The 27,428-nt window shown below is 43.3% G+C and overlaps 4 protein-coding genes across 6 annotated transcripts; 2 read left to right on the plus strand and 2 right to left on the minus strand.

The window, feature by feature from the left end:
* Positions 1–21: 21 nt before the first annotated feature.
* On the minus strand, positions 22–4,515 carry LOC136430608 (small ribosomal subunit protein mS26-like). Its single transcript, XM_066421353.1, has 4 exons — positions 4,166–4,515; positions 3,675–3,818; positions 2,827–2,950; positions 22–905 (listed from the first exon to the last, which is right to left on the minus strand). Exons 1-4 carry the CDS (start codon positions 4,396–4,398, stop codon positions 771–773), a joined length of 636 nt encoding a protein of 211 aa, XP_066277450.1. The 5' UTR covers positions 4,399–4,515; the 3' UTR covers positions 22–770.
* A 365-nt stretch (positions 4,516–4,880) lies between these two features.
* On the plus strand, positions 4,881–8,273 carry LOC136430607 (transcription intermediary factor 1-alpha-like). The gene is made up of 2 exons (XM_066421352.1): positions 4,881–4,988; positions 5,917–8,273. The coding sequence occupies exon 2, from the start codon at positions 5,941–5,943 to the stop codon at positions 7,969–7,971; it is 2,031 nt and encodes a 676-aa protein (XP_066277449.1). The 5' UTR covers positions 4,881–4,988; positions 5,917–5,940; the 3' UTR covers positions 7,972–8,273.
* A 2,839-nt stretch (positions 8,274–11,112) lies between these two features.
* On the plus strand, positions 11,113–20,227 carry LOC136430609 (mesenchyme-specific cell surface glycoprotein-like). Of its 3 annotated transcripts, none has more exons than XM_066421354.1 (11): positions 11,113–11,339; positions 13,929–14,161; positions 14,321–14,542; positions 14,655–14,859; positions 15,159–15,321; positions 15,504–15,618; positions 17,278–17,451; positions 17,744–18,063; positions 18,340–18,566; positions 18,924–19,032; positions 19,274–20,227. In XM_066421354.1, exons 1-11 carry the CDS (start codon positions 11,131–11,133, stop codon positions 19,352–19,354), a joined length of 2,058 nt encoding a protein of 685 aa, XP_066277451.1. In that variant the 5' UTR covers positions 11,113–11,130; the 3' UTR covers positions 19,355–20,227. The 3 variants fall into 3 exon arrangements, with proteins under 3 accessions (XP_066277451.1, XP_066277453.1, XP_066277452.1); XM_066421356.1 differs by lacking the exon at positions 11,113–11,339 and adding an exon at positions 11,501–12,088; XM_066421355.1 differs by lacking the exon at positions 11,113–11,339 and having other exon boundaries at positions 12,105–14,161.
* A 2-nt stretch (positions 20,228–20,229) lies between these two features.
* LOC136430610 (uncharacterized) lies at positions 20,230–24,870 on the minus strand. The gene is made up of 7 exons (XM_066421357.1): positions 24,262–24,870; positions 23,516–23,662; positions 23,022–23,208; positions 22,722–22,878; positions 22,266–22,482; positions 21,705–21,879; positions 20,230–21,531 (listed from the first exon to the last, which is right to left on the minus strand). The coding sequence occupies exons 2-7, from the start codon at positions 23,592–23,594 to the stop codon at positions 21,372–21,374; spliced, it is 975 nt and encodes a 324-aa protein (XP_066277454.1). The 5' UTR covers positions 23,595–23,662; positions 24,262–24,870; the 3' UTR covers positions 20,230–21,371.
* Positions 24,871–27,428: the final 2,558 nt, after the last annotated feature.

Below are 27,428 nucleotides of genomic sequence, written 5' to 3' on the forward strand. Positions count from 1 at the left end.
TCAGTTATAAAGATGGATACAAAACATTCCTTAGGTTTTATTACCAAACCAGGTACAAGTGCAACATCCGGGTAGTCTGACTCCAAATGATCATAAACTCAATGCTGTTAATGATAGTACTTGTCCATATTATGAGAAATATTATTCACTACATGTACAAGAAGTGTCAACAACTTTCAGGTTTTTCCTGTGGGAAAATGTATGAACTCATGGCATAGCAATCTGAAGGCTGAATCCCTAGAACTACAGATGTGCCAAGGTCTCATCAGCTGTCTCTTTATTTAACTCGAATACAATGAAGTACACAATCTGGTTTTGCCAGGTTGACTATATGAGGTCCTAAACCAATATACATCAATGTTCATTCATCCCAAGTAGATCTACTGTAAATACATCTAGTTTTTGCGGGGACTTGATTTTGTACTAGGAGGGGAAGGAGGTTTTCACAGTATTTTAAGTTAAGTATTTTGTAGTGCAGTTGTAATACAAAACACATTTGCAGTGACACGATTTCGCGGTAAGAGGTCACTGCAAAATGAAACCACTATGACTGTGAACATTTTCATATCTACAGTACTTGTGTACTAACACTAGACAGTTTTTTAGCCAAGTGGTATATTGTGACAAAGATAAAGCCACATACACGTCCAGGCATCCCTACAGGACCTATCTTGCCAGTTCGATGATCCTGTGAGTCCTTGAAACAACCTTCACATGTCCTTGAAACAACTGTACACAAATGGGAAAATATATCCAGGAATAAGGCGTTGTCATCCAGCGAAGGGTGTCTTCTGAACGATTTTGCCATCTCTGTCCACTGCAAAGTTGTAGTTCTTAGGATCAGAGAGTGCAGTTTCGATGGCTTCTTCGATGTTGTCTAATGTAATAAAGTGTTTACTTGCCTCCTGTACATAAAATAGAAAGGTAAAAAGTTGTCAGTGGATGATTACTGTAATTTCTAAGCTTTCAGCAATTGCTAAGAAGGCCACAGCATGTCCAAGACAAAAGTCTGAAAAAAATACCCAAAAAAACGGAAGTTCTGCTGCAGTAGCAAGGAAAGCCGCCAAGGTCCAAAATCTACCTTGACCTTTGTGTCCGCAACACCTACCAACATACCAAATACTTTTGGTGTCTCTGTTTCTATAGCCATTGACTACTACAGTAGGGGACTAGTCCACTGGTAGTGGAGTGTGTTTAACTCCCATGCTCTTTCTCAAAGCATGACAGACATGACCGACAGGCGACAGTCATCTTCGACTTTGAAGGACTACCAAGATACTGTAGTGTTGAGTGCTTAGCAGAGAATGCAATATGTAACATTTTTCAAGTCGTGCAGTCGAACCGCAGAGCTCTATGCGCATCGGTTCTGCGCAGCCTTCTCTAAGACGGCTTTTTCCGGGTCACGGCCGGACCTGGGTTGGACCCTGCTGCATGGGTGTGAACAACTACCTGTGGTGCAACAAAAAGACCTCAGACCTATATAATGTTTACACTTTTTCACATCTACAGGACTTGCCTGGTATAACCATGTAGATATTTCGTGCATTGTAAAAAGACATCGAACGCTGTGGCCTTCGAAACATTAAGAATATTTGGTCAGTTTATTTGTGTTTGTCTTATTTACAGTTCACCTGGGACCAACTAGATATTTACATCGCGTGATAGCCCATTTCCTCATCTTTAATTGATACCAAAGTTCCTAGGATAATTTTATGGGAACCGGTTTTGCCCCCGAAAAAACTGCGACAATGTCTACCTTGCGGTGGTGAAATTTCTGCCTAGTTCTAGCTACCGATGCGTGCACTCCTGCGCTTTGGATACATTTCGATACATTTCGCGTGGCATAACAAAGCCCATTTTTTGTAAATTAGAAGCTGTATGAACGCGGCTACCACATGCAATATGATAATTGACATGATAACAGTCAAGTACAGACAGACAGAGGTTTTAGTACAAGGTACCTGATATTTACAAAATAGTCAGATTTGAAGTCAATCACTTCGAACTCCTGCGTTCGAACGACCGAACCCAGCCAGTACGTTCCATTTTCCTGCCGCGGGGGTCAGGCGAGGTCAGGTGCAATGTTGCAACTTTCAGCCGGTGTTGGGAACGTTGATGAAACTTACGGCTCAAGTTTTGCCGTCTAAAATTAATATTCTGAAACATTTCCAAATAAGACTAATATCATATTGAAGCCAGGAAAAGTGAGATTCATATGCAAGTTGACCAATGCCATTAGGTAAGTTTTGAGTTCTGTAAAGCATGGTAAAAGGACATTGTGTTTGTCTTCTTCTTCAGAATAAGACGCCCTACAAATTGACCTCTTGTTAGTTTTTTTGGGGGCAAAACCGGTTCCCATAAAATTATCCAAGGAACTTTGGTATAAATTTAAAGGTGAGGAAATGGGCTATCAGGTGATGTAAATATCTAGTTGGTTCCAGGTGAACCGTCAATGATACACGCACAAATATACTGACCAAAAAATGGTCAATGTTTCGAAAGCCACAGCGCTCGCTGACAATTTGCTGTGCACGAAATAACTACATGGTTGTGTCGGGCAGATCCTGTAGATGTGAAAAAATATAAACATTATGTAGGTCCGAGGTCTTTTTGCTGCCGACAGGCGGTTGTTTACACCCATGCAACGGGGTCAAATCGTGACCCGCCGGACGCCGTAAAAAAGAAAATAAAGCGTTCTACGGTGACCTGCGGTTCGACTGTTGGCTATGACTCGGCCAGGGTTTGAACCCTGACCTTTGGCACATTATCCCTAGGCCTTTGCACCAGTGTATATTTATGATAATATAGCGAGTTATAGAAGCCCACCTTTTCCCGTCTGACTAGTTCATCCATCTGTTCCACTATCTCTTGTTCCCTCTGTTCATTCTGGATGGACATCTCCAGGTCTGCCTGTTCTCTCTCCAGAGCTTCCCTTTGTTCCCGCACCAACCTGTCAACAAACAAACGTGTATCAGTATAAACCCCCCAAGGCGGATGATGTGGAAGGGGAAAGTGATCTCGATCTAGTCTAGCTCACTGAAGCTCACTATTCTTTTACTTGTCGTGACTGAGAAGACATACTATGTACAGTTTTTACAGGTTCATTGTACACGAAATACACATGAAAAGGGGTGAAAAATCAAAATACACGAAATACACATGAAAATGGGTGACATACCGAAATACAGTAAGATTTAATGAGTAAATATAACCGGTTGCTATATTTCGGCATGAAATAAGTACATTTTGTGTATTTATGGCCCTGGCGATAAGAAAAATACAGAAAAAAAGCCGTCTGGGATTGCATAATTTTCCGCCGGGATCGCAAAGTATTTTCCGTGACATCATTCTATGTCAAAATATAGCACTCTGTGATTTCACCACCATTCGTGTGTAAATGACTACCACAAAAAACAAACAAGCATGGCGTATGACATATAAAAGGATGGCGGCGGGCTGGCCGGGATCGTCAAGTATTTTCTGTCATTTTCTAGTTGTCATTGTTTTATGCCGAAATACAGCAATCTGTGCTGTTTACTCATCAAATCATAATGTATTCCGGTAGATTTCACCCATCTTCATGTGTATTTAGTGCATGTTTCCTGTATTTCGTGCATTTTGTGTATTTCGGTCACTACATGGACCCCTGTTTTACTGTCATTAAATTTGCTAACCTTTCCTGGTGCATTCGTTCATTTTCTCTCCTGTTTAACTCCATCAGTTTGAAGTGTTCCTCGTCTTCCTCCTTCTCTCTCTTGGCCGTGTCCGCTCCCTCCTCCTGCCGCTTCCTGGCAAGGTATTCTTCCAGGAACATATTCCTGGAACAGAATGGAGGATTAACGTTATAATCTTTAATTTGTCAGTTAGATGGAAAGGATATCAAGGATACTGTAAAACATTTGGGGTGGTTTAATATTCACGGCATGCCGGCAGCGACCTCTCCCCCCACGAATTCATGACATCACAAATGAGAATCTGCAATGTAGTACTACTGTACTACAGAATAATTTTGTTTCAACACGACGAAAACCTCCATGAGTGAGTGTGTGTGAGTCAAACTTTACTGAAAGTGCATGTGTACAAGAAACTTTGCCCCCCTCCCCAACCACATATTTTCATGACACAGTAAGTACTGTAATTGAGGCAGAGGCATGATAACCCTTACCTGACAGCCCTAAATTGAGTCCTGTATGTGTTGTACGCCGTCTTCAAGTAAGTGTGTTCTTCCGGGTCTATCGGAGTGAGTTTGCGGACGTAGTTAGCCTTAGACGGCGCCCGCGGTACGTGCCTCGGTTTCCGACCGCGTACGAACTGCAGAACAACCGGCGCCGCGGCCGGGATACCGGGCGACTGTACAGGTCTGAGGCGACAAAGAACCCCCTGGACTCTGGGGAACATGTTTCTGAGTAAAGGGGACTGCAACTGGAAATATCCGACGTGAATATCAAACGACCTGGAGTCACGGCGTTTTCAACTCACGGGCGCAGCCATTTTGTTTTTAATCTCAGAGGGCAGGAGAACAGAGAAAGTTATTATTAAGCCAGTTAAGAGTTAAACAAATGAGAAAAATATGATAAAACAATATAGAATACGTGTAAAATATTTTTTTTGATAATTTACGTACCCCAAAAAAGTATATGTGTCTGATAAATAACTGATCAGATAAGGATTTTGAAAGTATTTGGTTGCCCTCAACCTAAATGACCTAGTGAACGATTCCAAAATAAATTAAGGTAGCGGTAGAATAGCAAACGTGGCTGAATCGGACATAATATGACTGAAAATAGTCATTTGACCTAACTATTATTAGATAAATTTCTGTATATTTAAAACAGAGCATTAACTAACAATGGAGTCCATTGCCTCTGGAGAAGATGGCAATAGGTACGTTGTCCACCCCTCATACTTTGGAATAGTCTATTCCCAAAAGTATTTTTGGCGGGAGAAGTTCGAGCGAGGCTGGGAAGGTAAACAAGCCACTGGATAAGGTATTTTGATCTTTTTTGTCCCCGGATTTCGATATGAAAGCTATTTCGATATGCCCTAGATATTAAGGCAATGATAAAGAGCCGTATGAAAATGGAATTTGATCCCTTAGCGGTAGGTTTTGTAGTAAAGAAAGGTCAGGAAAGGGAGGGGCGCCCGCGGGAGACCCCAGACGGAGACCATGGAAATATTTTAATAGGAAAATTGGGAAATGTGCTTTGCACATTTTCATGTCTAAACTGCATGTTAGATGGACCCCAATTTTAGTTTGTGAGTAATATGGACACCCAGCATTTTGAATACAGGCCTTACACATACGTCTTATCAACTTATATAAAAATCAAACTTCTAATCTTTGATTTCCAAAGAGCTGATTTCTAGCTCCTTAGTTTGTCAATCTCAATTTAACCTCCTAATTGGTTTGTCAAAGAAACTTTTTACAGTTTTGCGTGAAGAAAACTGTTCTGTTTGAATCATCGTCCATGGAGGCAGCCATCTTGTCAAACATGAACAGTATAGACCAATCCTGACTGTCAATCACAATTAGCAGGTCAACCGATAATACAGTACTCTCCAAGCAGAGCATGGGTTTCGGCTGGTTTTTGACGTGTTTTTAGGCGTTTTTGTCGGGCTTTCTACTTTGACAAAGTAGAAAGCCTGACATAAACGCCTAAAACACGTCAAAAAACAGCCGAAACCCATGCTCTGCTTGGAGAGTAGATAATAGCACGCAATTAGTGATTTGACCAATGAGAGAGTAACTGAATGTCCGTCAAACAGTTACTTTTTTACTTTTTCATTTTACATTTCTACGTTTTGACAGAGGTGGGGGCTATGGGATCAGTCTATTGCAGCCAGACTCCAACGTAATGACTTTTATCACATTAGGGAAATCATGCAGTCCTACTAAATTGAATGCTTCTGTTGCAGGAAAAGCTCTGAGAAGTCATCATCATGGCAGAGAACATACTCAGCAAGATTTCAGATGACTTTCTACATTGTACGATCTGCATGGAGCCCTTTGCAGACCCGAAAGTCCTGTCGTGTCTGCACACCTTTTGTATGGGCTGTCTGGAGTTGTTTGTTGTGCAGCAAGGTAGAGAGAAGTTTGAGTGTCCAACGTGTCGGACTGAGACTGTTCTTCCGGAGGGCAGCATTGCAGGACTCAAAGACAACTTCTTTGTCGTGAGCTTGAGTGACACTGTTCAATCTCACAAGAGTTTGGTCAGCAAGGAAGATAATAAAGTGTCTTGCGATCTCTGTGAAGATGAAGTAGCTATCCAAGGCTGTGTTGCCTGTGAAGAGTTCTTGTGCAATGAGTGTGCTTGCACCCACCGTCGCTACAAACGTACACGGGGTCACAAAGTTGTCAGCGTGGTAAAGCTGAAAGAGCAGCTGATTGCCAAGATGAGATCCCTCAAGTCAAAATCGCTGCCGATCTGTCCAAATCACGAGGATGAGAAGTTGAAATTTTACTGCGAGACATGCAGGCACCCCATCTGTCGAGACTGTGCGGTACTGCAGCACAAGGATCACAAGTACGGCTACCTGGCAGATGCTGTTGGGGACGTCCGGGCAAAGATCAAAGACAAACTGGAAACTGCCACCCGGAAAATTGCAGAATATCAAGACATTGCAAGTAACATAGCCAAGAAGCAATCTGAACTAGACGACAAGAGTAAGAAAGCTGCAGATGACATAGATGGTGCTGCAGAGGAAGAGATCAAGGAAGACGTCATGTATTTGAGACGCAAACAAGCTGAACTGAAAGAGAAGTTAGCGGCCATCACAACAACCCGTTCGAAGCAGCTCTCTGCTACAGCAGACAGTGTAACGGGTACCTTAGGCTGTCTGTCCAGCACAGTAGACATCGCGCAGAAAGTTGTGGAACATGGCAGCGACTTTGATATAATGAGCATGTACACAGATGTCACAGCACGACTGGATCCTCTACTGAAAGGGCCAACCCCAAACATTCCGGTTTACATCAGTGATGTCACGTTTGATCCTAAGAGGGAAAGGAAAGAAAAAGACATCACCCTTGGAAACATTGTACATGTAGGTGAAGAATTTCTGGAGGAAAAGATGCAGGAAGAGAAGGAAGGGTCACAAACCCAGGCATCCTTCCGCTTCACTGTGGAGAACTTTAGCCAGGTCAAGCAGAAGAAGAAGTTCAGTCCTACAGTTTTCATCCACAACCTGCCATGGAAAATTCTGGTCAAGCATGAACATGACGATAAAGCTGTGCAGCCTCAGCACAAAAAGACCCTTGGCGTCTATCTATATTGTGATGCTGATCCCGACCAAGCTTGGCACTGCTTGGTATCACTTGAGCTACGATTGATACCACAGAAGATTGGGGTAGAGACGTTTAAAAAGGACATTCGAGGTGTCTTCTTCAGCCAGGATGTAAGCAAGTGGGGACTCCTGGACTTCATGCCGTTGTGTGAGGTGTCCGATCCTCAGAAGGGGTATATCAAGGAGGACAAGATCGTGCTGGAGGCGTACATGAAGGCAGATGCCCCTCACGGTAAAATGGGAATCCTTCGCAACGTTGTCGGTGAAGAAATGTCGCGAGCCAAAGCAACCTTTCGTTTCGCAGTGAACAAACAAGATTTCAGCGCTAACTGGGAACAGATTAGTCCTGCGGTCTTTATCCGCAACCTGCCATGGGTAATGGCGGTTCAGCATGATGCCCCCAAGGAGAAGAAGCCCCACGTCAGTGTCTTCCTGCAGTGCAATGCCGACTCCAACTACCTGTGGTCCTGCCACGTAGCGGCCGAGCTGCGGTTGATCCCGCAGAAGGAAGGTGTCAAGACTCTTACAAGGAAGATTCAACATGTCTTCTACAACAAGGACAACAGCCAGGGGTACAGAATCATATGGTGGCACGAGTTGGAGGAGCCTCAGAATGGATACATTAAAGAGGACAGGATGATATTTGAGGCTTATGTGAAGGCAGACCCCCCTTGCATCATGGTCTGAGGCTGTATTGTATACCCATTTAGATCTGATTCATGACTTTAGCAGCCTCTAGATTCTGTATACGAGATTTGGCAGGCATGTCTATCCATGTTTTTCGAAACTATCGCCAAGATCGGGAGTAGCCTACTCCTTTGGTAACAGAACATGAATACTGTTGTCATAATGTAGATTAAAAGTTATACCTGAAGAAAGTAGACAATTGAACAATACATTGTTGCAGATTGCAATTTGAGGAAAATTGATGCTTGAAATTTTGTTTGACATGTTGGCATTTTGGGAAACTAGGCCTGGCTTGAACTGCCCAGATTAAACAGGCTACAATCCCTCTGGGGGTGGGGGTGTTAGCCGGCGGTCAGCCAGTCAGATACTCCCCTCATAAATGCAAGGCTGTTGCTTGCATATTACAAGGGCCTGGTAGGTAATGATGACCAAGTTGTATGTTGTAACAGGTTGCAGATTGCAATGTGATAAACATCCATGCTTGAGGTTTAAGTTCTTAAAAGTAAGATGAGTTTACACCAGAAGAGTGTACCTTTCTCCACATGGCAGAGACTAGTGAATATACTTATTGGTATATTTTGATGATCAAGAACTTAAACTAGTCATATATTTGAAGCAAAATGAAACAGTATGTAAACAATGACATTGTATAGGGTTATAAAAAGAATGGAAAAGTTATGAGACGGTCCAAGAGAAAAACACTCAAATTTGAAACATTGTGTCATATATTTCCATAAGATTTGAGAATGTTACAAATTGACGATCTTTTCCCTTCCAAAGTATTTTTCAACAGTCAGACATGTAGTTTTCAAGTTACAGTGTGACAAGGAGAGTTTAACCGTGGTAAAGTTCTATACCTGAAAAGTGCACTAATGATTTTTGATAGCAGGTTTGATTTCTGACTCATACTCAAAGCTATCCTTCATATTTTCTACCTTTTTTGAGCCATGCCATGACTACTAACAAACAGATACTTTGCATTTATGTTAAAAGTTATATCATTTATTATTATATCATTTATTATTAGCATTAATAGATATCCTATTTTATCTTGTTATTGTTCATTATTTTGTAGTTGACTGGTTGAATTATTGTTCATTGTAGTTTACTAATTAGGTTATTGTTCATTAAAAGTTATGTTTAGTTACTGTTCATTGGTATGGCTGTCATTGTAGCTAGTTACAGGATGCATTAAGCTAAAACCCAAATTACCCAAATCTTGCAAATGTAGTTTTTTTTCTAACATACTGTCCTGAGAGGGACTGCTAACACAATTGAAGTTTTCTGTATGTTCAGAAAGATACTTTCAGGTGACCATGCAAATAATGATTTCTGAAACAAAAAGAATTGCCAAGATCAAGCATGGGTATTATGGGATGTGTGTATAACTAGCATTAATGTTTTGTCAAGTTGTTTGACAGGTTAAATGAGCCTACATCCACATTTCAGATGTACTCAACATATTTTGATGATCAAGAACTTAAATTTGTTGTGCATTTGTTTGTAAGTTTCTTAATTTTAAGCAATATGATATAAAGACGATACAAATGTAAGCCAACAGAAATGTATAAAAACAAAGATTATGATATACTGGAAAAAAGTTTACAAATTCAGTCACAGGTGATTCATTTTAGGCTAATAAAGATACTATTTTGTCATGTATTTTTGGGTGCAGTTTTCATTGTACTTGTACCGGTAGCCTATATGGGGAGGGAAGATCTTTTCTCTGGTGGGTCTTGTTCTCCTTGGGATATGATGGGTTTACTCTGACTCTTTTGTATGGGGGTGGGGACTGTGGGGTACTTCTGGATCAGCTCATTTTTGCATAGGGGATCTCTCTTTTGATTGCAAATGTTGTCATTCTACTATTTCTTCATTATTCTGTTGGTTATGTTTTAACCCCATTATAAGAAGCTTATAATGACTCTATAATGGAACAAGTGATGCATGGGCTACTTGGCCAGTAGATTTCAGTTTTTAGAGAGTAACTTCCAGAAATGAAAGGTAAACCGATTTTACTTTGTGTACCTTCGTTCCTTTCTTCTGTTGTACCCGATGGCGAACGTTGATTCAGTAAAACACTGAGACCTCCCCCACTCCTTCACCCCGACCAATCGAACCACGTGAATCGCATTGAAACTCAGATTCGTATCAGCCAATTCCCAACCGTGAAATCGCTTTCTAACTTGCGTTAACGACTACATCTGACCAAACAAACTCGCCAGTGAGATGGTGGAAGGTGTCAGCTTCCAAAAGACGTTTTCACTTTGGAAGTGATTGAATCCGCCCTCGATTTAACTTCTAGTCTCTACTTTTATCTAAACGTCTTAAATCGCGGGCGGATTCAATCAATAGTATCAGGAGTCGTCCCCGAATCCTGTACCACGTGAGCATGCCCTGTTCACGCCAGCGCACACAAAGGGTGTCATGTTCGGTCTACTGTGCAACTCTTCATTTCACTAGCTTAGCTAATTAGCTTGAATTTTGAATTTCAATGATGCTAATTTTGAAATAGTATTGAATGAATGAGCAGAGATCTTTATTAAACATTTTTGCCCAAGTAGGCTAAATATGAGTACAAATCACAAACAAAGACATGTTTACAAACTTACACATGTTGTTACGAACCGTATATATAAACTCGGCTTCTTCATTTTGGACGACGCCGGTGTGACCATCGTCCAAATATATTTGTATATTCATCGTTTAGTCTCTTTTTTGCATAAAACAGTATCATGTATTTGTCTACCCTTGATTAATGGTGGTCTCTGTAACCTGATTCAGTACTGTACGCTGAAAAGGATACTCGTACCTTTTACCCCGCTTGGCACACGTACCGCACACACGTGAATCCGGCCGGTCCCACGCGCACATGCATCTATCGTGCTCTCGTGACGTCACATCAGTAATACCGCCTGATTGGCTAGTACAGCGGCGATCACGCAGACGGAAAGGGCTCGTCGAAGGCGGGAACCAATCAAATCGATATATATCACACCGGCCCACATGGCCACCACGATACGGTCCTGTACTGTAAAAAGACCGTGATTAGTCCAAAATTATTCTATAATAGGGGTTGTATACTTTTGAATAATGCGAGACCTTTGCAATTTTAGGAATCTATTGACAAAATCAAGAATTATTTATTTGATTAGTTGAATGTTTGTTAGTATCAACGAAGCCATCATTCTTTTTAACAATATTTTTCCTTTTTTTCTCCGAGCACATTATGTAGAAACCCCTTTTTTCTGTACTAAGTGGACTGCACCATTTCTCACATCTCTTTTGAGAAAGAATCTTGGCATAGCATACCCTTATCCAGACAGAGACACTACACAGCCGCCACAGTTTCCGTCTCAGTTGTATAGGTAAGTGACATTTTTTCAGGTTTACCTAAATTACAAAATAAGCAGCACATACTCAATTCATCATTGGCATTTTTCTCGCATTTGGGTCACGCTTGAGGTCTAAGAGTAAGACTGACATAGAAGGTCATAGAAGAAGAGATATTTTGCTTTGAATTCATGTTCGTTAGGTCCGATCTCTCTCGCGCGGTCTCTTTCGTGACGTCGTTGGATTTTATTTGTCGTACGATCTTCAGCGACATACATAACCTGTATACGACCGTCTATGATCGACGATATACGGAGACGATTTCTGTCACAATGCAGCTGAAATTTGCACATCACATCCCTCGATTTGCTGTCGTAGATATCAAACGAAACGGAATGAAAATTACATCAGGAATGGCGGATACTTATTCTTGTATTTGCCCTCCTTTTTCTTTTCTTTAATTTTCTTTTCAATCATCTACTGGGCGTTCAAGTCTTCAAGTTGAACACTGTCGAACGTACTGTAATACCTTATACGATAGTTTATTTTCTAAAATTTATGTTGTTGTTGCTGCTGGCGTTCCCATCACTAAATCCAACTAGGTTTGTGTATCTTAACAAAACTAGGCTATCGTCTCCCATAATTTGATAGTAAGGTCGTATATATTACACCGATGTAGACTTTGCTACCCCTCCCTCACGCACAAGCTATGTCCTTCAGCAAGCTAGGACGTCCTCAAGTGACGATGGGATCTGGACGAAGTCATTGCAAACTCGCGACTTAGGTGGGCAGTAGGAAGGGAAGAGTGGAATTGTGACTTGTGGTTTTTGATCAGTTGTCTCATGATCTCTTGTCAACAAACCACTCGAAATGGAGGAATTCACACAGCGACGAGTGATAAGCAAGCTATTAGATAAGCAAGCTATTAGATTACATTGCTCGACACCTGCATAGGTGACTAGTGCGGGTAGAATTGTAAAGGCATTTCTGATGTGTAACTTGTACTGGTCCGTGCATGTAGTAGGTGTATATGTGCATGTGGATGTATATTTGCATATTGGCTAATATCACCTGAAAATACACTAAAGGATTGGAATGGTTTCTAAACAGTATCCTTGGCAGTTTGCGTTTCAGCCGTAAGAAAACTCCTTGTGGAAATGGGAAAGAAAGTGAGTGGTGCAGGTAATCATAAAACCTGTTTAGTGCACGTGGTATTAACTGCTACCTGCCCCACCAGTACAAGCATGCAGAAAACAAATATGTCGGGTCCTGGTTACACAATCTCTCTCTGCCAGGGGCTAGTTAGGCGGTCAGTCAGTAGTAATCCCCAATGTATTAAGCAGATCTGTCGGTGGCAATGACAGTATCCAAAGGGCAAAAGCTAGCAGTATTATATTGGCCAATGATACTGCTTTTGCCCTTTGGATACTGTCATCTGCTTGGAGATTAGGTCAGTAGGGCGAACCTCTTGGAGCGCGATTTCTAGTATTATTAGTCGGACTACTGATTTATTAGTGTCACATGTTACTGTTAGCAAAGGCGACCAGCTCAGGCGACCACAAGTGCACACAGCATTGACACACAAATATAAGCACAGTAATGATATACCTCCTTAGTATAGGCGTGCTGAGTTGCTGTCGTCCCACGTGCTCTGTGCACCCGGCTAGCTTCAGATAACACCCGACGAGCACGTGCTTGGGACGTGGCTATATATGTCGGTTGCTCGTGTTCACTCGTAACCGGCTTGGAAAATATACGTCAAATCCGACAACAAAGAGTTCTTTGTGATTTACGGTTACATGTGGCGACTTCAAAGCTGGGCAGCACCACATGGCGCAAAGCAAAAAATCGAACATCTCATACCTCCGAGAAATAGAGTTTTCGTAAATTACTTGTTTTATTCATTATTGCGATACTTCTGTTGATTTATTTACCTGCCTTCCTACGAGACTTTGAATCCGGGGCCAAGACTGCGGCAAAAAGTTTTACCCGGGCCAAACTAGCGTTCCCACCCGGCAAGTCTCCAGTTACACCATTTTCCGCCACCCACCCAACCTTGCATCCGGGCCAGCGGGAACAAACTTGCACACGCGCAAAGACAAACAAACAAACAAACCGTGTATCTTACCTAATTTTTGACTGTGGGTGCACCAGTGCATCTAGATATTTTATAGACTATAGAGTAAAGGTACTATTGTGTACAAGTATACAGGATATTTTTGAAATTTATGTATCAGGAAAAGCAATATAACCTTTGTTGTTCCTTTCTTTGTATGATTACTTGTTAAAGTTTCGAAGTTAGCAATAGAATTATAGATTGAAGTTCTAAGAAAGGCAATTTGTAATTATGATTTGCTGACATTCTACTTTATGTTATGTTGTGCACCCAATCCTCTCTGTGTACTTACATTTTATTTAGGTTAGGTAGACCAGTACTAATGCGCCTATTCCCAAAAATGAATTTCGAGCCCTGTGGCCTTCAGTGGCCATTACGCCAAGGAAGACCCACAAAGGCAAATCGTGACCTTCTCTGCAAATGTACATGTATGGTGAGACATTGCTATTAAAACGACCAAATTTAACGAATGATCGCTTACTTCAGTCTCTTTGTGATTCTTCATTAGGTGTTCCGGGACCTTTTCCAAAGCTGAGATGTCTTCCTCCGTGTTCCTGCCCGTATACCTCGCCATGCTGGCCGTCCCAGGTGTTCTGGGAGCGGTCAGTCTTCGCCACGTGTCCTCCGTGTACCTGCCGTACGGGTTTGCGGGAGACGGTACGCCCCAGTTCGGCATGGGGGACCATGGGGCCGTGGAACAGATCACTTACGATCCCAAAAATCATCTCATATATACCGTGGGTATGTATGCAACTGTTCTTTGTTTTATTTTTTACGTAACAATAACCATTGTAAATAAGATTCTATTATTCTATAATTGAAAACTTTATCTAATTCTGCTGACAGTCTATGTTGAAATTCCATCAGCTTACGTCTTACACTATCAATCCAAACATTCAGGAGAAGCGACCATTCTCAACGTAATCGATATCCGTTATCCGAGCGCACCTAGGATAGTGTTCCGACAATACCTGCCAGGTGGCGCTACTGACATCGACTCCTGTGGGAATTACATAGCAGTGGCCATACACGCTGAACCGCACACTAGGCCCGGGACGGTGCTCGTCTTCGACATGTTCGACCCAGTCACGAACAACTTGCGTCTGATCCATACCCTTCAAGGTGAGATATGTCGGAATCATCACATTCTTGTTCTACGAGAAAGCGTACCTGCTTGTAGCGGTTATCACACGAAATTTTGTAACAACTAAAACGGTGCTCATCTTCTCCACAGTTGGCCCCCTACCGGACATGCTGAAGTTCACGAAGGACTGTCGCAAGTTGGTCACCTGTAACGAGGGCGAACCCGCGAACACCGAGGCGGGAGACATCGTGGATCCCGAAGGCTCGGCGACGATTATCGAGTTCAGTTCGGGTGACCTCGCCGACAAGGCCGAACCTACCGTGCGGACAGCAACCTTCCACAACTTCGAGCAACAGTAAGCTGTTTTAATTTGTATTTATTGTTTGTCTGTTTGCTTGTTTGCATTGTAATACTAATAGTGACATGAGAAATTAAAAGCTATTTTCAAACTAAAAGCTATTTTCAAACGGAGAATTGCCGTATGGGAGACAACAACCTGTAATATTTTCCGTCCATCAATTTTTGGGATGAGCCATTTTATGATGAGTGAGATATTTTTATGACCGACTTTTCATCCTCCGTTTTTAAAATGAATCCACAGTCCTTTTGGGATTGAGCTCTGCCTAAAAAAAATTCTTTTTTTTTTTGACGCAGTGCGTACCGGTATCAAGCTAAGGGACTTCGGTGGTTGTTTCCCGAAGTGACGCACGGTCCGGAGAACCACACGCGGGTGACAAGGTTCAGCCTCTCACAATCACTGGAGCCGGAATATCTGGCGTTCAGCCACAACGAGACGAAGGCGTATGTTGTACTACAGGTAAGATGGATACACAATTTCTTCTTTTCTTGTAAAGAAAAATTCACGAACAATGTAGTTGCATATGGTGGGTTAAACAGAATAGGAAAAATAGGTTCTGCTGACAAAAACCTGTAAATTTTAGAAGATAATAGAAAGTCGTTTAGATATAACCATTAACCTGGTCTTATTTCTGACCACAGGAAAATAACGCCATAGCTGTGCTGGACTTGGCGACTGCCAGTTTTGAAGAAATCTACCCTCTGGGATCCAAATACTGGGGGACAGCCAGCCTGGACACCAGCGACGAGGATGGAGGTAAAATGAAACACTCTTTCACGCGTACGCTTTCTGCGGATCATAAATAGACCCCGTTCACACTCATTTTTTTCAATCGCGATTGAAGTATAATCGCGATTGTTCGATCCGATCGCGATTGAACGCAAAGAAACTTTTGCGTTCACACTGCTTTTCGCCAAGTGGATTAAAGTACGCCGTGATCCGATCGCGATTGAAGCACGATTGAAGCATGCTATCGGCGATCGTCTGGTAAATGTTGTTGTTGTCCTTGTTGTCCTTGTTTTGTGTCCATTTTTCCGCTAGACATTGTCACTTGGTGCGGTAAATGTCCCTCTTTCGGTGACATTTCCCCAGTTTCGCCTGCACCTCCTCTCTCCCCCAGATTGCGATGAGGACCCTGGTCTCCTCATCGCGCCATCTGCCACCAGCTGAAGTTGCTGACGGAGTTTTCTTCTTCTTCTTGGGCATTGTTGACGATGAAAAGTTGTTGTTGTTGTAAGAGAGCGATCTGACGTGCGGCTTGGGTTTGTTTTCCCGCGCGATGCGAACTATGACCCCACGTACCCGCATGTATGACCTCCCACCCCCGAAACCAGCCGAAATCTCCGCCGATCGCGATGGAATGAATCGTAGTTGTGTTCACACTCAAAATTTGATAGGATTGGATTGGATCCGATCACGATTAATCCAATCAAACTACCTCCGGAGGTAGTTACAATCCAATCGCGATTGGATCGTTTTGGATCGTTCCAATCGCGATTGGGAGCGTTCACACTGAAAAAATTAATCGCGATCGGATCGATTCAATCGCGATTATACTTCAATCGCGATTGAAACAAATGAGTGTGAACGGGGTCGGCGAAGTTTAATTTCTGCAGGAAATGATTGTTATCATGGAAACGTTTTTCGCAAACATCTGGAAAAATCTTAATCTGAACTAAGTGTACTGAAACACTGAGGTGAGTAGTAGTGTAGTATTCACCAAATATGGGGGGATGACACAATTGACATCTGGGACGAGTTAGGGCACTGTCCCTGGTTAATAAACCTCCGACCGTGCGGTCCGGAGTCAGTCTGAAGTCCATCTCCGTGTGTGCGGCTGTGCCTCTCTTAGCCTTGTTATCACTACATAACAATTGGACGGTCCAGCTGGGTCTGTTGGCGGTGCGATGCGGCGGTAGGCGGGCAGACTACATCTAAACGAACGGCTAGGCAAGGCGGCAGGCTGGGGTCGGCGGTCGACGTGGCAGTCGGGCAACGCAGCACGGGCGACGGTCTCTCGGGGAGCCGATGGTCTCATCACCGGGCGATACAGGAGGCATGGTAGCGAGCCAAGGCTTTAGGATGGCGTCTTAGCGCAGGTTCGGCCGCTCGAAAGCGGCAACACACCGCTGTCCACCAGTGTAGGAAAGGATAGAAGGATGATGTGCACACTCTGGTTTCCTAGTCAAGAATGAATGTAGGAGCACGTGGGCTCCTGCCTTTATTGATCACTAATCAGGCACAGATGTCTACTCACTATGTGGTCTAAGATCCTATGTCCTACAGTACAGTCCCCTGGCTCCCGGGATTCGTGGTCAGTTAGTGACGCGTGAATCCCACTGTTACGATGCGACAAGACTTCCAGTATTTTTCTCACGCTTATATGACTTCTTCCCTTGCCCCTCGGTACTATAGGAATCAACCTGCGGGAGTGGCCCATCTACAGCATGTTCCAGCCGGACGGGATGAAGACCTTCACCCACAGGGGCAGACACTACATCCTCACGGCGAACGAGGGCGATAACAAGAAGATCCAGATAGGCGAGGAGAAGTTCAGCGACATCGTCAAGGGGAGAGATGTAATGAAAGGTAGCGAGGCACACGCACGAGTTTCATTCGCCTATATATCTTAATCAAAGTCTGTGTGTGTGTGTGTGTGTGTATGTGTGCGTGCGTGCGTGCGTGCGTGCGTGCGTGCGTGCGTGCGTGCGTATGTATGCGTGCGTATGTATGTATGTGTCTGCCTGTCAGTCTGTCTGGGTGCGTACGAATTGGCGGCAGTGTAAGTCTTATTTGTTATTCAATGAATTTTTATTTGTTATTCAATGAAGTTTTATTTGTTGTTCAATGAAGTTTTAACGCCATTTCCGGTCCTACACAGACTCCCTTCTTGGAGCCGACTTCAGCTCCGGGCGCGTTAGAAGAGCGTTGGGCGACGAGACGGAACTCGGCTGCATCCACTTCAGCACATTCGACGGGAGGGACCGATGGGACAATTCTAAGTTCTCGGCGCTTCACGCATTCGGGGCCCGAGGGTTCTCCGTGTGGGATGCGGAGGACGTGAGCCTGGTGTGGGACAGCGGAGACGACGCCGAGAGAATGATCGCCAACTATCATCCGGACATCTTTAACTCGTACTACAAGGAGTCGGTCCTCGACAAAGAAGTACAGAACAACTTCGACAAGAATTCTTGTAAAAAGGTGAATACCGACCGTCAACACAAACGTCAAAATCATATAATCATATTCTATCAATTTCAAGTTTTAAGTTCAAAATGAATGATAGCAACATGGTGATTTTACAGCCTAGCGCGCGTTCCTTCTTTTGTGCCCTTTTCGTGAGCTGTAGAAAGAATGTTTCTAAAAACATTTAGACCAGATAAGAGATCTACAGATTTTCAGTAGTTTTTCACGAATCTAAACATTTTGCCATTTGTTCAGCCTTCACAGCTACAAAACACTTTCATGTCTTTTCAGGGACCAGAAACAGAAGCCGTATCGATAGGCTCGGTTGGAGACCAGACCGTCCTGTTTGTGGCGAACGAACGGTCTTCCACCATCATGTTATACACCCTACCGGACACGGACATCATCTCCCCGGTGTTCCAGAGCATCTACTGGCCGGGCGAGGGGACCGGGGCGATGACGTGGCGGGAGGCTTACGACGCACGCACTGTCGGCGACGTGGACCCAGAAGACCTGAGGTACGTCTAGATCAAGTAATCATGCTACAAAACCCTTCCCCGTAAATATATCTTGCTCTTTTAGCATGAATGTTCATCTGAGTTGGTGAATTACAAAACGAGACTGCTGGCCAACTCGAAGAATTGACTCACCAGAAGTTTTGGCCGAATCACTCTTCATCAGCTATCTGACCCAAATGCTGTGCACACTTGCTTTTGTCGCAGGTGTGACGTGACTGACGTCAGCACTAGGTAAAAGTTTGTCGGAAGTCGGTATCGCCCCCGTCCCTATACTTTGCTCTTGTCTAAAAACTGCAAGGATCTTGTTGTCGTATGTGCCAACGTACGCGTGCTTACTTTTTTTTCTTTCCTTCACAGATTCGTTTCCTCAGAAGACAGCCCTAATGGCAGGCCACTTCTCCTGGTGACGGGGACCGTTAGCGGGACGGTCAGCGTCTACGAGGTTTACGACAACACTGACGTAACGGTATGTAGATGTAACGGCAATCAAGAGATATCATCCTACGAAGTGACCGCTGGCTCAATGCTTGTCGCTTGTCGTGGTTGGCAAGCGACAATTACAAGCATTGATCCAGCGGTCACCTCGGAGAATGGTACTCAGGCTAATCAAGAGATGCTATCATTTATGAACACTTGTTACAGCTAGCTGTGATCTCCTTCTTTGTGGATCATTTCACCATCGTAACAACGCTGTTTTACCCCCACAGGCGTCTGCAGGCCTGGTGCTGCCTGGCGTCCTCACGACCTACCTCACCGCCGTCGCACTTGCCTTGTACACCGTGCAATAACGTCATCTAGCGGGATGGTGACGAAACGATTCCTTCCGTCCAAGCAGTCGGCGTTTGGCGTCTCGTGCAAGGGGGGTGTCTGTCTGATTTGTAATGTCTTGGCTCTAAAAAGCGTAATGAAAAAAAAGAGAGAGAATATATATTGCCCCCTCCCAATTTCCCAATGGTATATAACGTTATAGCCTTTGGAATGAAAATTTTACTTTGCACATTCGCAAATGTAACGCAGCAACCACAATGCAAGATATTGTGTTTGTTTCTGTAACAATGTTGTTCGTCGCGTCAGAAGTTTTTATTTATTTCAATGTGGTCTCAGGTCACCAATTAGTTTTGTCTCCTCTCTGGCTGTTTGTACATATTCTGTTTTCAAAAAGTTGCACTCTGTCTACAGCCAATGTTTTTGTGAGAATTATTTCTCAGTGACTGTGTCCCATCCAGTAATCGCACAGTACTGTAATTATATGGCATGCTAACTTAATATCATTTTAAGCAATACGCTCCCACTGGCACCGCGGTCCTTTATCGAACAACATCGAACACATTCCAGTGTATATTCTCTTTCAAAAGCTTTATGGAAGTACAGAATTTGTGTAGCCTGGTGCGTAGAAATAGGCTTAAGAGCCATATCTGGTTGTTGTTGCATGTTGTGGTTAATCCATCTAAAGTGTATGAACTTGAATGGAATATAATGTTCACCCGGTAAAATTTGAGAAGGCTGTTAAACTTGTTGTCTGTATACGTCTGAAGAGACAGTGTGTTTGGTTTGTTGGTGTTTGTATAAACTGTATAAAGTTGTCGCTGTGAAACAGCGTAGTTTAACACGTCTGTGGGTGGACTTTGGTGAAGAAAATAAACAGAAACCCACGCACTCCGGATCCTGTCCTGTTTCTTACTTTTATTTGGCATCCATCCCGCTGTGATATCTTAACATAAATACAAACCTGAGTAAGAGTCAGAACTGACCTCCATATATCTGGCTTTCATATCAGTATGTTTGTATTCTATCTTTATCCTGAGTTGTTATAATAACCGTAAAGTACACGATATGAGGTCATACGTATAAATTATATGTAAGAGAACCGATGGAAAAAATTGAAAATGAATGATACATCTATACATATCATATCTTTCAATATATATATATATATATGTAAAGATATATATGAATACCTTGCACTAACAGTAAAATTCAAATTGCCTTTTCCATACTTAATTTACTCATCTCACAAATCTCTCACCTCATATATGTAAGGCATACCGCAAAAGGCAAGTCGTAGCACCTGTAGTGCGGTGTGTTCTTTCAGTGGTCGTGAAACGAAGCCAGACAATCATAGAAACGTAACAATGTACCTAACAGCAGCTTGGATACAATGGGACCATACCTACTAATCTAACTCATAGACTGGCCATCTTTCATTACAGCAGAACTTCGCTCACTGATAGAGGACAGTGTCGAGTGGAGAAGAAGAACCCATTGTTCCCCGTGTCGGCATCGCTACATGTCCCCGTTCAAGGTTCAAGACCATCTTTCAGTTTCAGCAGAGACTTCTGCAGTACTTCTAAGCAGAGTTCAATGTTTTCCACATGCGTGCGGAAGCCGAGCACACAGATTCTGAGATAGAAGGTTTCCTTGAGAGTTGTAGACGAAATGTAGACTCTTCCATCTCGTACGACTTCTTCGAGGAGGCGTTTGTTGAAGTCGTTGACGTCCATCCCACGAGGAACGTCTGTGTACCTGAAGGCGACCACGGAAAGCTCTGGAGCAGTTAAAACTGTTTCCATATCAAAGAAGAATGCATCATGACAAAGAACACTATCAGGCATGTCGGGGGTCTGTATTTGTGAATCGTATTTTTAATCAGCAAAACATTAGATATTCTTCTGATTTGATCTTTTCTGGTCGTCTGTGGTTATTTGACAGGGTCTTAAGATCTTTGGGTGTCCCAAAACGCTTGTTACTGAAATGCAATGCAAATAGGGACACCAATATGGCATATGCCATATGAATATCAGTTTATTAACGGTTAAAGCATAGATCCCCATGATTAAACATGACTGTAGTGTGCTCACCCTTAATTATGCGGTAGAAGTATGCCGCTAGTCGGAGCTTTTCCTTCAGCATCAATCGGAACGTCTGCACTCCGAAGAGTTTCAGCGGGAACCACATTCTTGGTCCTCTGCACGTGTGCACATTTGGTGAAAAGTATAGCATGGTCAGTGTTCGGTGAAAATGTACTTGATAATAGATTAGGACGTCATTTGCATTGTTAATGAGATGATGTCATAATTCTTCCAAGAAATGCGAACTTAATTGTCATGACATTTGTAACGTCTGTTAGTGTTAACTCACCGGAAATGGGTGGAAAGTTCAAACGACAGGTCACATGGGGACAGCTCGGTGTCGTCACTTCCGGGGTGCAGGGGGTTGGTGAGGTAGCTGCCCTGTTTGTGTGCGGTGTTAGACAGGTGTAGTTTCCGCCCGTCCCTCACAAGCACCACCCCGCTACCGTACGGAAGGTTCAGACCTGTTATGTAGGGAGGAACGATCATTAGTGACAAACTTTTAGGTTCGCCAAAGATATGGCTGCGGTGTTTCCATCCTCTGTCAAATGCGCTCAGTCACAGATGGATGGGAAGTTCTGATTGATTTTTTAACGACGCTTTAGGGGCAGAGATTTCTACTGATCAGCCACAGTTACATACAAAATATGTACGTCCTGTGAGATTTTCAGCGAGGCTATGAAAGAACCGACCGTCAACATATTCCCGCAAGACCATTGGATATAGAATTTAGTACGACATATCCACGATTGTCCTAAGAATGCGTCTAATTTGCTGTCGTATATATACCTATCATGCGACACATGTGAAAAGGGTATAACATGTCAATATCACGCAAAAGCAGTCTTACCTTTGTGTGGATCCACAATAATGGAGTCGCTCCTCTCCACGCCCCTGAACAGAGCTCTAGCCTCCTCACACAGCGCGAAGAACCCGCCGTAAGCGGCGTCCACGTGCAGCCAGAGGCCTTGGCGTTCAGCGACGTCCGCGATGGCGTCCACTGGGTCGGCTGACCCGACGTCGGTCGTTCCGACCGTGGCCACGACGGCAAACGGGATCAGTCCATTCTGTACGGGGGAGGACAAGGCATTAGATTGTTTGAGAGAATTGTAAGAATTCTTCCTTGACTTACTAATAGCCTCCGTTGCAAATTCCTTCCGGCTGTTTTATTTTAAGTTACCGTTTTCTTGTTGCTGGCCGAGATGTGATAAGAAAAAGGTAACTTTCTCGGAAAGTGTCTGCAACGGAGGCTACCTTGACAGTACATTAAGGGTAGAATTTGCACGAGTTTGAAAAGAAAACTAACCTGTCTATCATTTGCAACTGTCGCTTCAAGAGCTCTGACGTCCATTTTCCACCTGGAGTCCACTTGAATGTCCCTCACGACCGCTTCGCCGAGGCCGATGGTGTGAAGGGCTTTCTTCGTGCAGTGGTGCGTCAGTTCACTCACGTAAACCACAACCCTGTGCGGGTGGTAAACCAGAAATGATGTTGAACATTTGAACATTGTGGTACTGATAAAGACTTTTTTGAATTCGATCAAAACAATTTTCAGCGATCATTCTCCCTACCTTCTGTCAATCAACGGTGATGATTACCAACTAACCTGTGAAAATCTCGGGCCCTCAGTCCCTTCCTGCTGTCCCGTGCCGTCGCCATGGCGATAACAGTCGCTGCGGATCCGCCCGAGGTCAAGTTTCCCTGAAACCCCTTTGGGTACCCGAAAACCTCGGCCGTCCACTCCAGCAGCATGCTGTTCAGAGCCACGCCGCCAGGGCTCTCCGATGTCTTGCCTGCAACGTTATATGCGAACGTTCAAATGGGTCTCAATTTTAAAAAAGCGTGTTTCAATCTAACGTTACGTCCCAACGTATAAAACCATCGTGGTTCTGCAACTTAATATTCAAGACTACAGCTAGCTAACGCCATAGGTCATTTGACGTTACCTATTTGGCCAGAAAATGAAAGCGTGACGCTTTTGGGAAATACTTTGCTCAAAATAACAGATGGAAAAGAAATATCATCAGAGAAGAAAAGATATTTGTCAGGAAAATATCACAAGAGAAAAAGACGTGAGAACAGAAAAAGGCGTTATCCTACCTGCGTATGTGCAGAACGTGTCTGCCAGGAAGTCGCCCAGGGCGGCAGGGAAGACGCCGTTAGAGGGGACATAGCTCATGAACCCGCCGTGTGCCGCACGCAACCCGCTACACTCAACATGGGCTCCGTACAGGTCCAGTATACGGTCTGGAGAAGAGAGGACGATGAAATTAATGAATGAATGAAGACCTTTATTGTACATTCGTGCCCCGAGGGGCTAGATACAGGTTGTCTAACATGAACCTAACTAACATGTATGTGACATATACAGTGAAATACGTACAATACATAGTTTAAACATATATAATGGACAAAAGTGATCAACTAATTATAAGCTAATCCAGTAGAGTCAACTTCTTCTCGCTTCTTTGTACAAGTGTAAATGTATGAATAGGTCATGATTCTTATGCAAGCCTTGAAGGGTTGTCTAGACGCAACAAAAATATAATATAAATTTATCCGTTTCATTAATACATTTAAAAAGAACATTTCTTTCTTTATCGTAAAGTTTACAATCTAAGATGAAATGTCGCTCATCTTCTATTTGATTTAAGTTAAAATATTGGCAAAGTCTATGCTAAACTTGATGACAGCCGACCTTTCGGGTTAAAGCCGTCGAATAGGAGTGAGATAGCTGAAGCCCACCTCATAAAAGATTTTCACCGAGTGCTCTAAGTGACCTGGTCAAACAGTTCCGAGAAGATGCAAGACAGCTCCCGATTAGATGGTTAGAGGGTAATACTTACCTAAGTCAGAAGGCTCATCCTGGATTGGACTACTGCGAATCCCTCTACATTCGGAGTTGTTGTTGCCGTCCTCTGCACTGCTGTCGTTATAAACAGCGACCTCGCCCCTCCGGATTCACTCCAAAGCCCCGCTGGCAAATCTTGAAACGCCCTCCAATAACTCCTTCCTCCGAGACTCCGAGATGTCCAGCTGACTAGTCTTTTCTTCGAGGTCCAAAAGACTGTCGCGAAGATGTTTGACTTCCACTTCCTTGGAGATGGCTCTTTTAGGCATTTTGTCACTTGTGGTTGTTTTTGGTTAGGTGTGACTTTGTTATTTCGTATAAGTTCACTTGAGAAGAAATTACTGTACGCGCTCTCGAACTGAATAGTTCAACGGAATGTCCTGACTGAGTTGTACGTGTTTTGGGTCTACCTGTTTTGTAAGTAGCAAGCTTACGTGCATCATCGCCTATTCGGAGGTCCATCAGCAGTTCGACCAATGAGAGAGGCCGGTGTGGGTGTGGATATGATTCAATCGATAGTCGGACAAAGTCAGTTCCGTTAAACGCGAGCGACTGCGCACGTGATCTGTGTACGTAGTTGTATCTGCCATGTCTCACGGTATTGTTCGGCCGGGAGCAAACCGCCCTTCGGTTGAACAAACCAGCCTTTGGCGGAACGCACCAGTATTCGGCGGTGCCGGACTGGTCATAAATCACACTGAATGACCTGTCACACCTACATTAACTGTGACCTTGGCACAGCACGTCTAACTCCAAGCGTTGTTTGAAACCATTTACCGAGAATGTCTCTACTGTACTTGCTGGCAGTGAGTTCCACTCTACGATCATGATCTTCTTAGAAAACAAACGATCTTTGATCAACACCTCAATTCTGGATGGATAACTCTGGTCTTTGAAATCATGGCCGATTCTTATTTGCTTTTTGTCTGTTTGCTTTTCTGGGATAGAATAAAGGACCAACTATAGTTTGCAACTTTTGCAAGCCTGTTTGTCATGTTGTACATGACGAATAGTCTGGACAACGTTTCTTCCTGTCTTTTAGTGACCTTTCGCTGTTGCTTTAAAAAAGTTCTGATGTCAATACAGACACTTGCTGCTTGCTTCCGTACCCTTTCCAGTCTGACTTTCTTGATGTCATGTATCCCGTATAACTAGTTGTGTTTCCAGTTACCCGACCGACCCCAGCAAAAACCTCCTGACCCTAGCCTGAGTGATGAAATTCAAAACAGACTATTTCACACAAGCTCTGTTAAGGCTTTGATGATGATGTTAGAATGAGTAGTTTATTGATATACTTGTGCTTGTATAATGTATTTCTGCACAATTACGATATATAAATACAATGTTGAAAATACTAGTGCCTAATGCATTTCAGTGCTAAAATTGACATTCTTGAAATTTAGTGAATCTAAAAAAGAGACTCTAAAAACTTAGAGAATCCCTATCTACCGACCATAATTAAGACCGTGGTCGGAAAGACACGATTTTGTTCCTAGGCCATAACGCACTGATTGGTCTCTACTTTTGCGCCAGTTCCGGGGACATGCAACCGGTCACGTAGGCAGTCGGGGACGCCTGAGGAAATGTGTAGTGAAAACTGTACGAAGTGGGTTTATGGACCCTTAGAAAGGTCAGGGTTCATGAAATGAGCCCATGAACAGGTCGATGACCCCATTCCCCTTCCATTCCACAAAACATTGCAAGAATCTTATCTCTGAGTAAAAACGCCAGCTTAATTCCGATTCATACAGAGTAGTACTCCGAACTGTCGGAAGTACTATTAATTCAATTATCATTCATTGGTTTGGCTGTTCAGCACGCACAGCCGGGGCTGCCAAGGGCTAGCCCTGATGAAAGACGAGACCGTGTTTACAATGGAATTCGACATGTACAGCATAACGAGCTATAGCGATATTACATAAAATTGTTGTATATAAATGATCTAAAATAACGTCTATCTACACCAGGAGGTAAGGGTTAGTGCGTATACAAGTATGGGTCGCCTAAAGAGTCCCAGAGTTTCGTGTTGTGGTGGCGGTGCGAGTGTCAGTCTTCTTCTTCTCGTGTCACCACTTCTGCTACACGCTCCCTCTCCAATATTCCGCTACTGCAAGTCCTCTTGGGGTCAGTGTAGAGGGTGCACATGTTCTATAGTGAAGTATTACATGCAACGTTACGTACTCCACATCCCGCCTGCCTGTCTGTCCCATGTCGGTTTAACAATGGTCAATCCCTAGATATCACTGCACCTTGACATTGATAAATATTGCTTTCCCAGAAATGAACACCTGAAGCCGAAAAGCAACTCTAAGACTACCTTTTTCTATGCTGATTGGCTGGTTCTCTTGGAAATCAGTTACAACTTTAACTGAAGGGACCACCGTAAAGATTCATAAACAAATAAATGACTAAGATTACCAAGAACCCCTTCTAACGGGCGGATAAACAGAAGACTGACGTCAAAAGATGACGTCACGGCGACGAACGGGAAAGGGGAAGTTGGCCGGGAGGGGTCCACCAAAAGCTTTTTAGTACGACTGAAAAGTTAAATCTATTGCCAAAAGGACACAACCTGGGGTTTTAGTTTAAAGTTATCAACTAGTTAAGTTTGTAGATTTACAAAATTACATCATGGGCGTGTTGGTGACAGAACATACCAGAATAACATAGGTGTAGTCACAATTTAGTACTGGTGCCACATACGTCTGTGTGACATGTATAAAACCAATAGCTACTTATGCAACAGATAATTCATTTGTATATGACTCTAATAACAAACCTGATGCAGATGTGTAATGAGAGTAACAGTTACATGTCAATTTTTTCATACGTCAACCGTACCAATTCAAGAGTGACAATTCTAATATATATTACAGGTTATTTTACTTATTTTAAATAGACGACATCAGGCGTACAAGTACCTTGTTTATTCATCAATTGTAACCGTAATATTAGCAGAAATATGGCAGTACTCATATTGGGAATACAAAGAATATGTTTGACTATGACATAATCGAAAATGAAAATAAACAAACACACACCCACACACACTCGCACACTCACTCACTCACAAGTTTACACTGACACACACACACACACACACACACACACACATACACACACACATGTCACACACACACACATGTCACACACATACATACA

This window comes from Branchiostoma lanceolatum, chromosome 3, assembly GCF_035083965.1.
Source record: "Branchiostoma lanceolatum isolate klBraLanc5 chromosome 3, klBraLanc5.hap2, whole genome shotgun sequence".
Taxonomy (NCBI): Eukaryota; Metazoa; Chordata; class Leptocardii; order Amphioxiformes; family Branchiostomatidae; genus Branchiostoma; species Branchiostoma lanceolatum.

What these genes read in the sequence shown, in the direction of transcription:
- LOC136430609 (XM_066421354.1), top strand. Translation starts at nt 11,131, where the DNA reads ATGTTTGTTAGTATCAACGAAGCCATCATTCTTTTTAACAATATTTTT. An exon ending in TCTGATCCATACCCTTCAAG is followed by an intron (nt 14,543 to 14,654) that starts GTGAGATATGTC and finishes TCTTCTCCACAG; the next exon opens with TTGGCCCCCTACCGGACATG. An exon ending in CACCAGCGACGAGGATGGAG is followed by an intron (nt 15,619 to 17,277) that starts GTAAAATGAAAC and finishes TCGGTACTATAG; the next exon opens with GAATCAACCTGCGGGAGTGG.
- LOC136430610 (XM_066421357.1), bottom strand. Translation starts at nt 23,594, where the DNA reads ATGAGCTATGTCCCCTCTAACGGCGTCTTCCCTGCCGCCCTGGGCGAC. An exon ending in CAGTTGCAAATGATAGACAG is followed by an intron (nt 22,483 to 22,721) that starts GTTAGTTTTCTT and finishes TCCCCCGTACAG; the next exon opens with AATGGACTGATCCCGTTTGC. An exon ending in TATTGTGGATCCACACAAAG is followed by an intron (nt 21,880 to 22,265) that starts GTAAGACTGCTT and finishes CCTACATAACAG; the next exon opens with GTCTGAACCTTCCGTACGGT.
- LOC136430608 (XM_066421353.1), bottom strand. Translation starts at nt 4,398, where the DNA reads ATGTTCCCCAGAGTCCAGGGGGTTCTTTGTCGCCTCAGACCTGTACAG. An exon ending in ACTCAATTTAGGGCTGTCAG is followed by an intron (nt 3,819 to 4,165) that starts GTAAGGGTTATC and finishes ATTCTGTTCCAG; the next exon opens with GAATATGTTCCTGGAAGAAT. An exon ending in GAACGAATGCACCAGGAAAG is followed by an intron (nt 2,951 to 3,674) that starts GTTAGCAAATTT and finishes GTTTGTTGACAG; the next exon opens with GTTGGTGCGGGAACAAAGGG.
- LOC136430607 (XM_066421352.1), top strand. Translation starts at nt 5,941, where the DNA reads ATGGCAGAGAACATACTCAGCAAGATTTCAGATGACTTTCTACATTGT.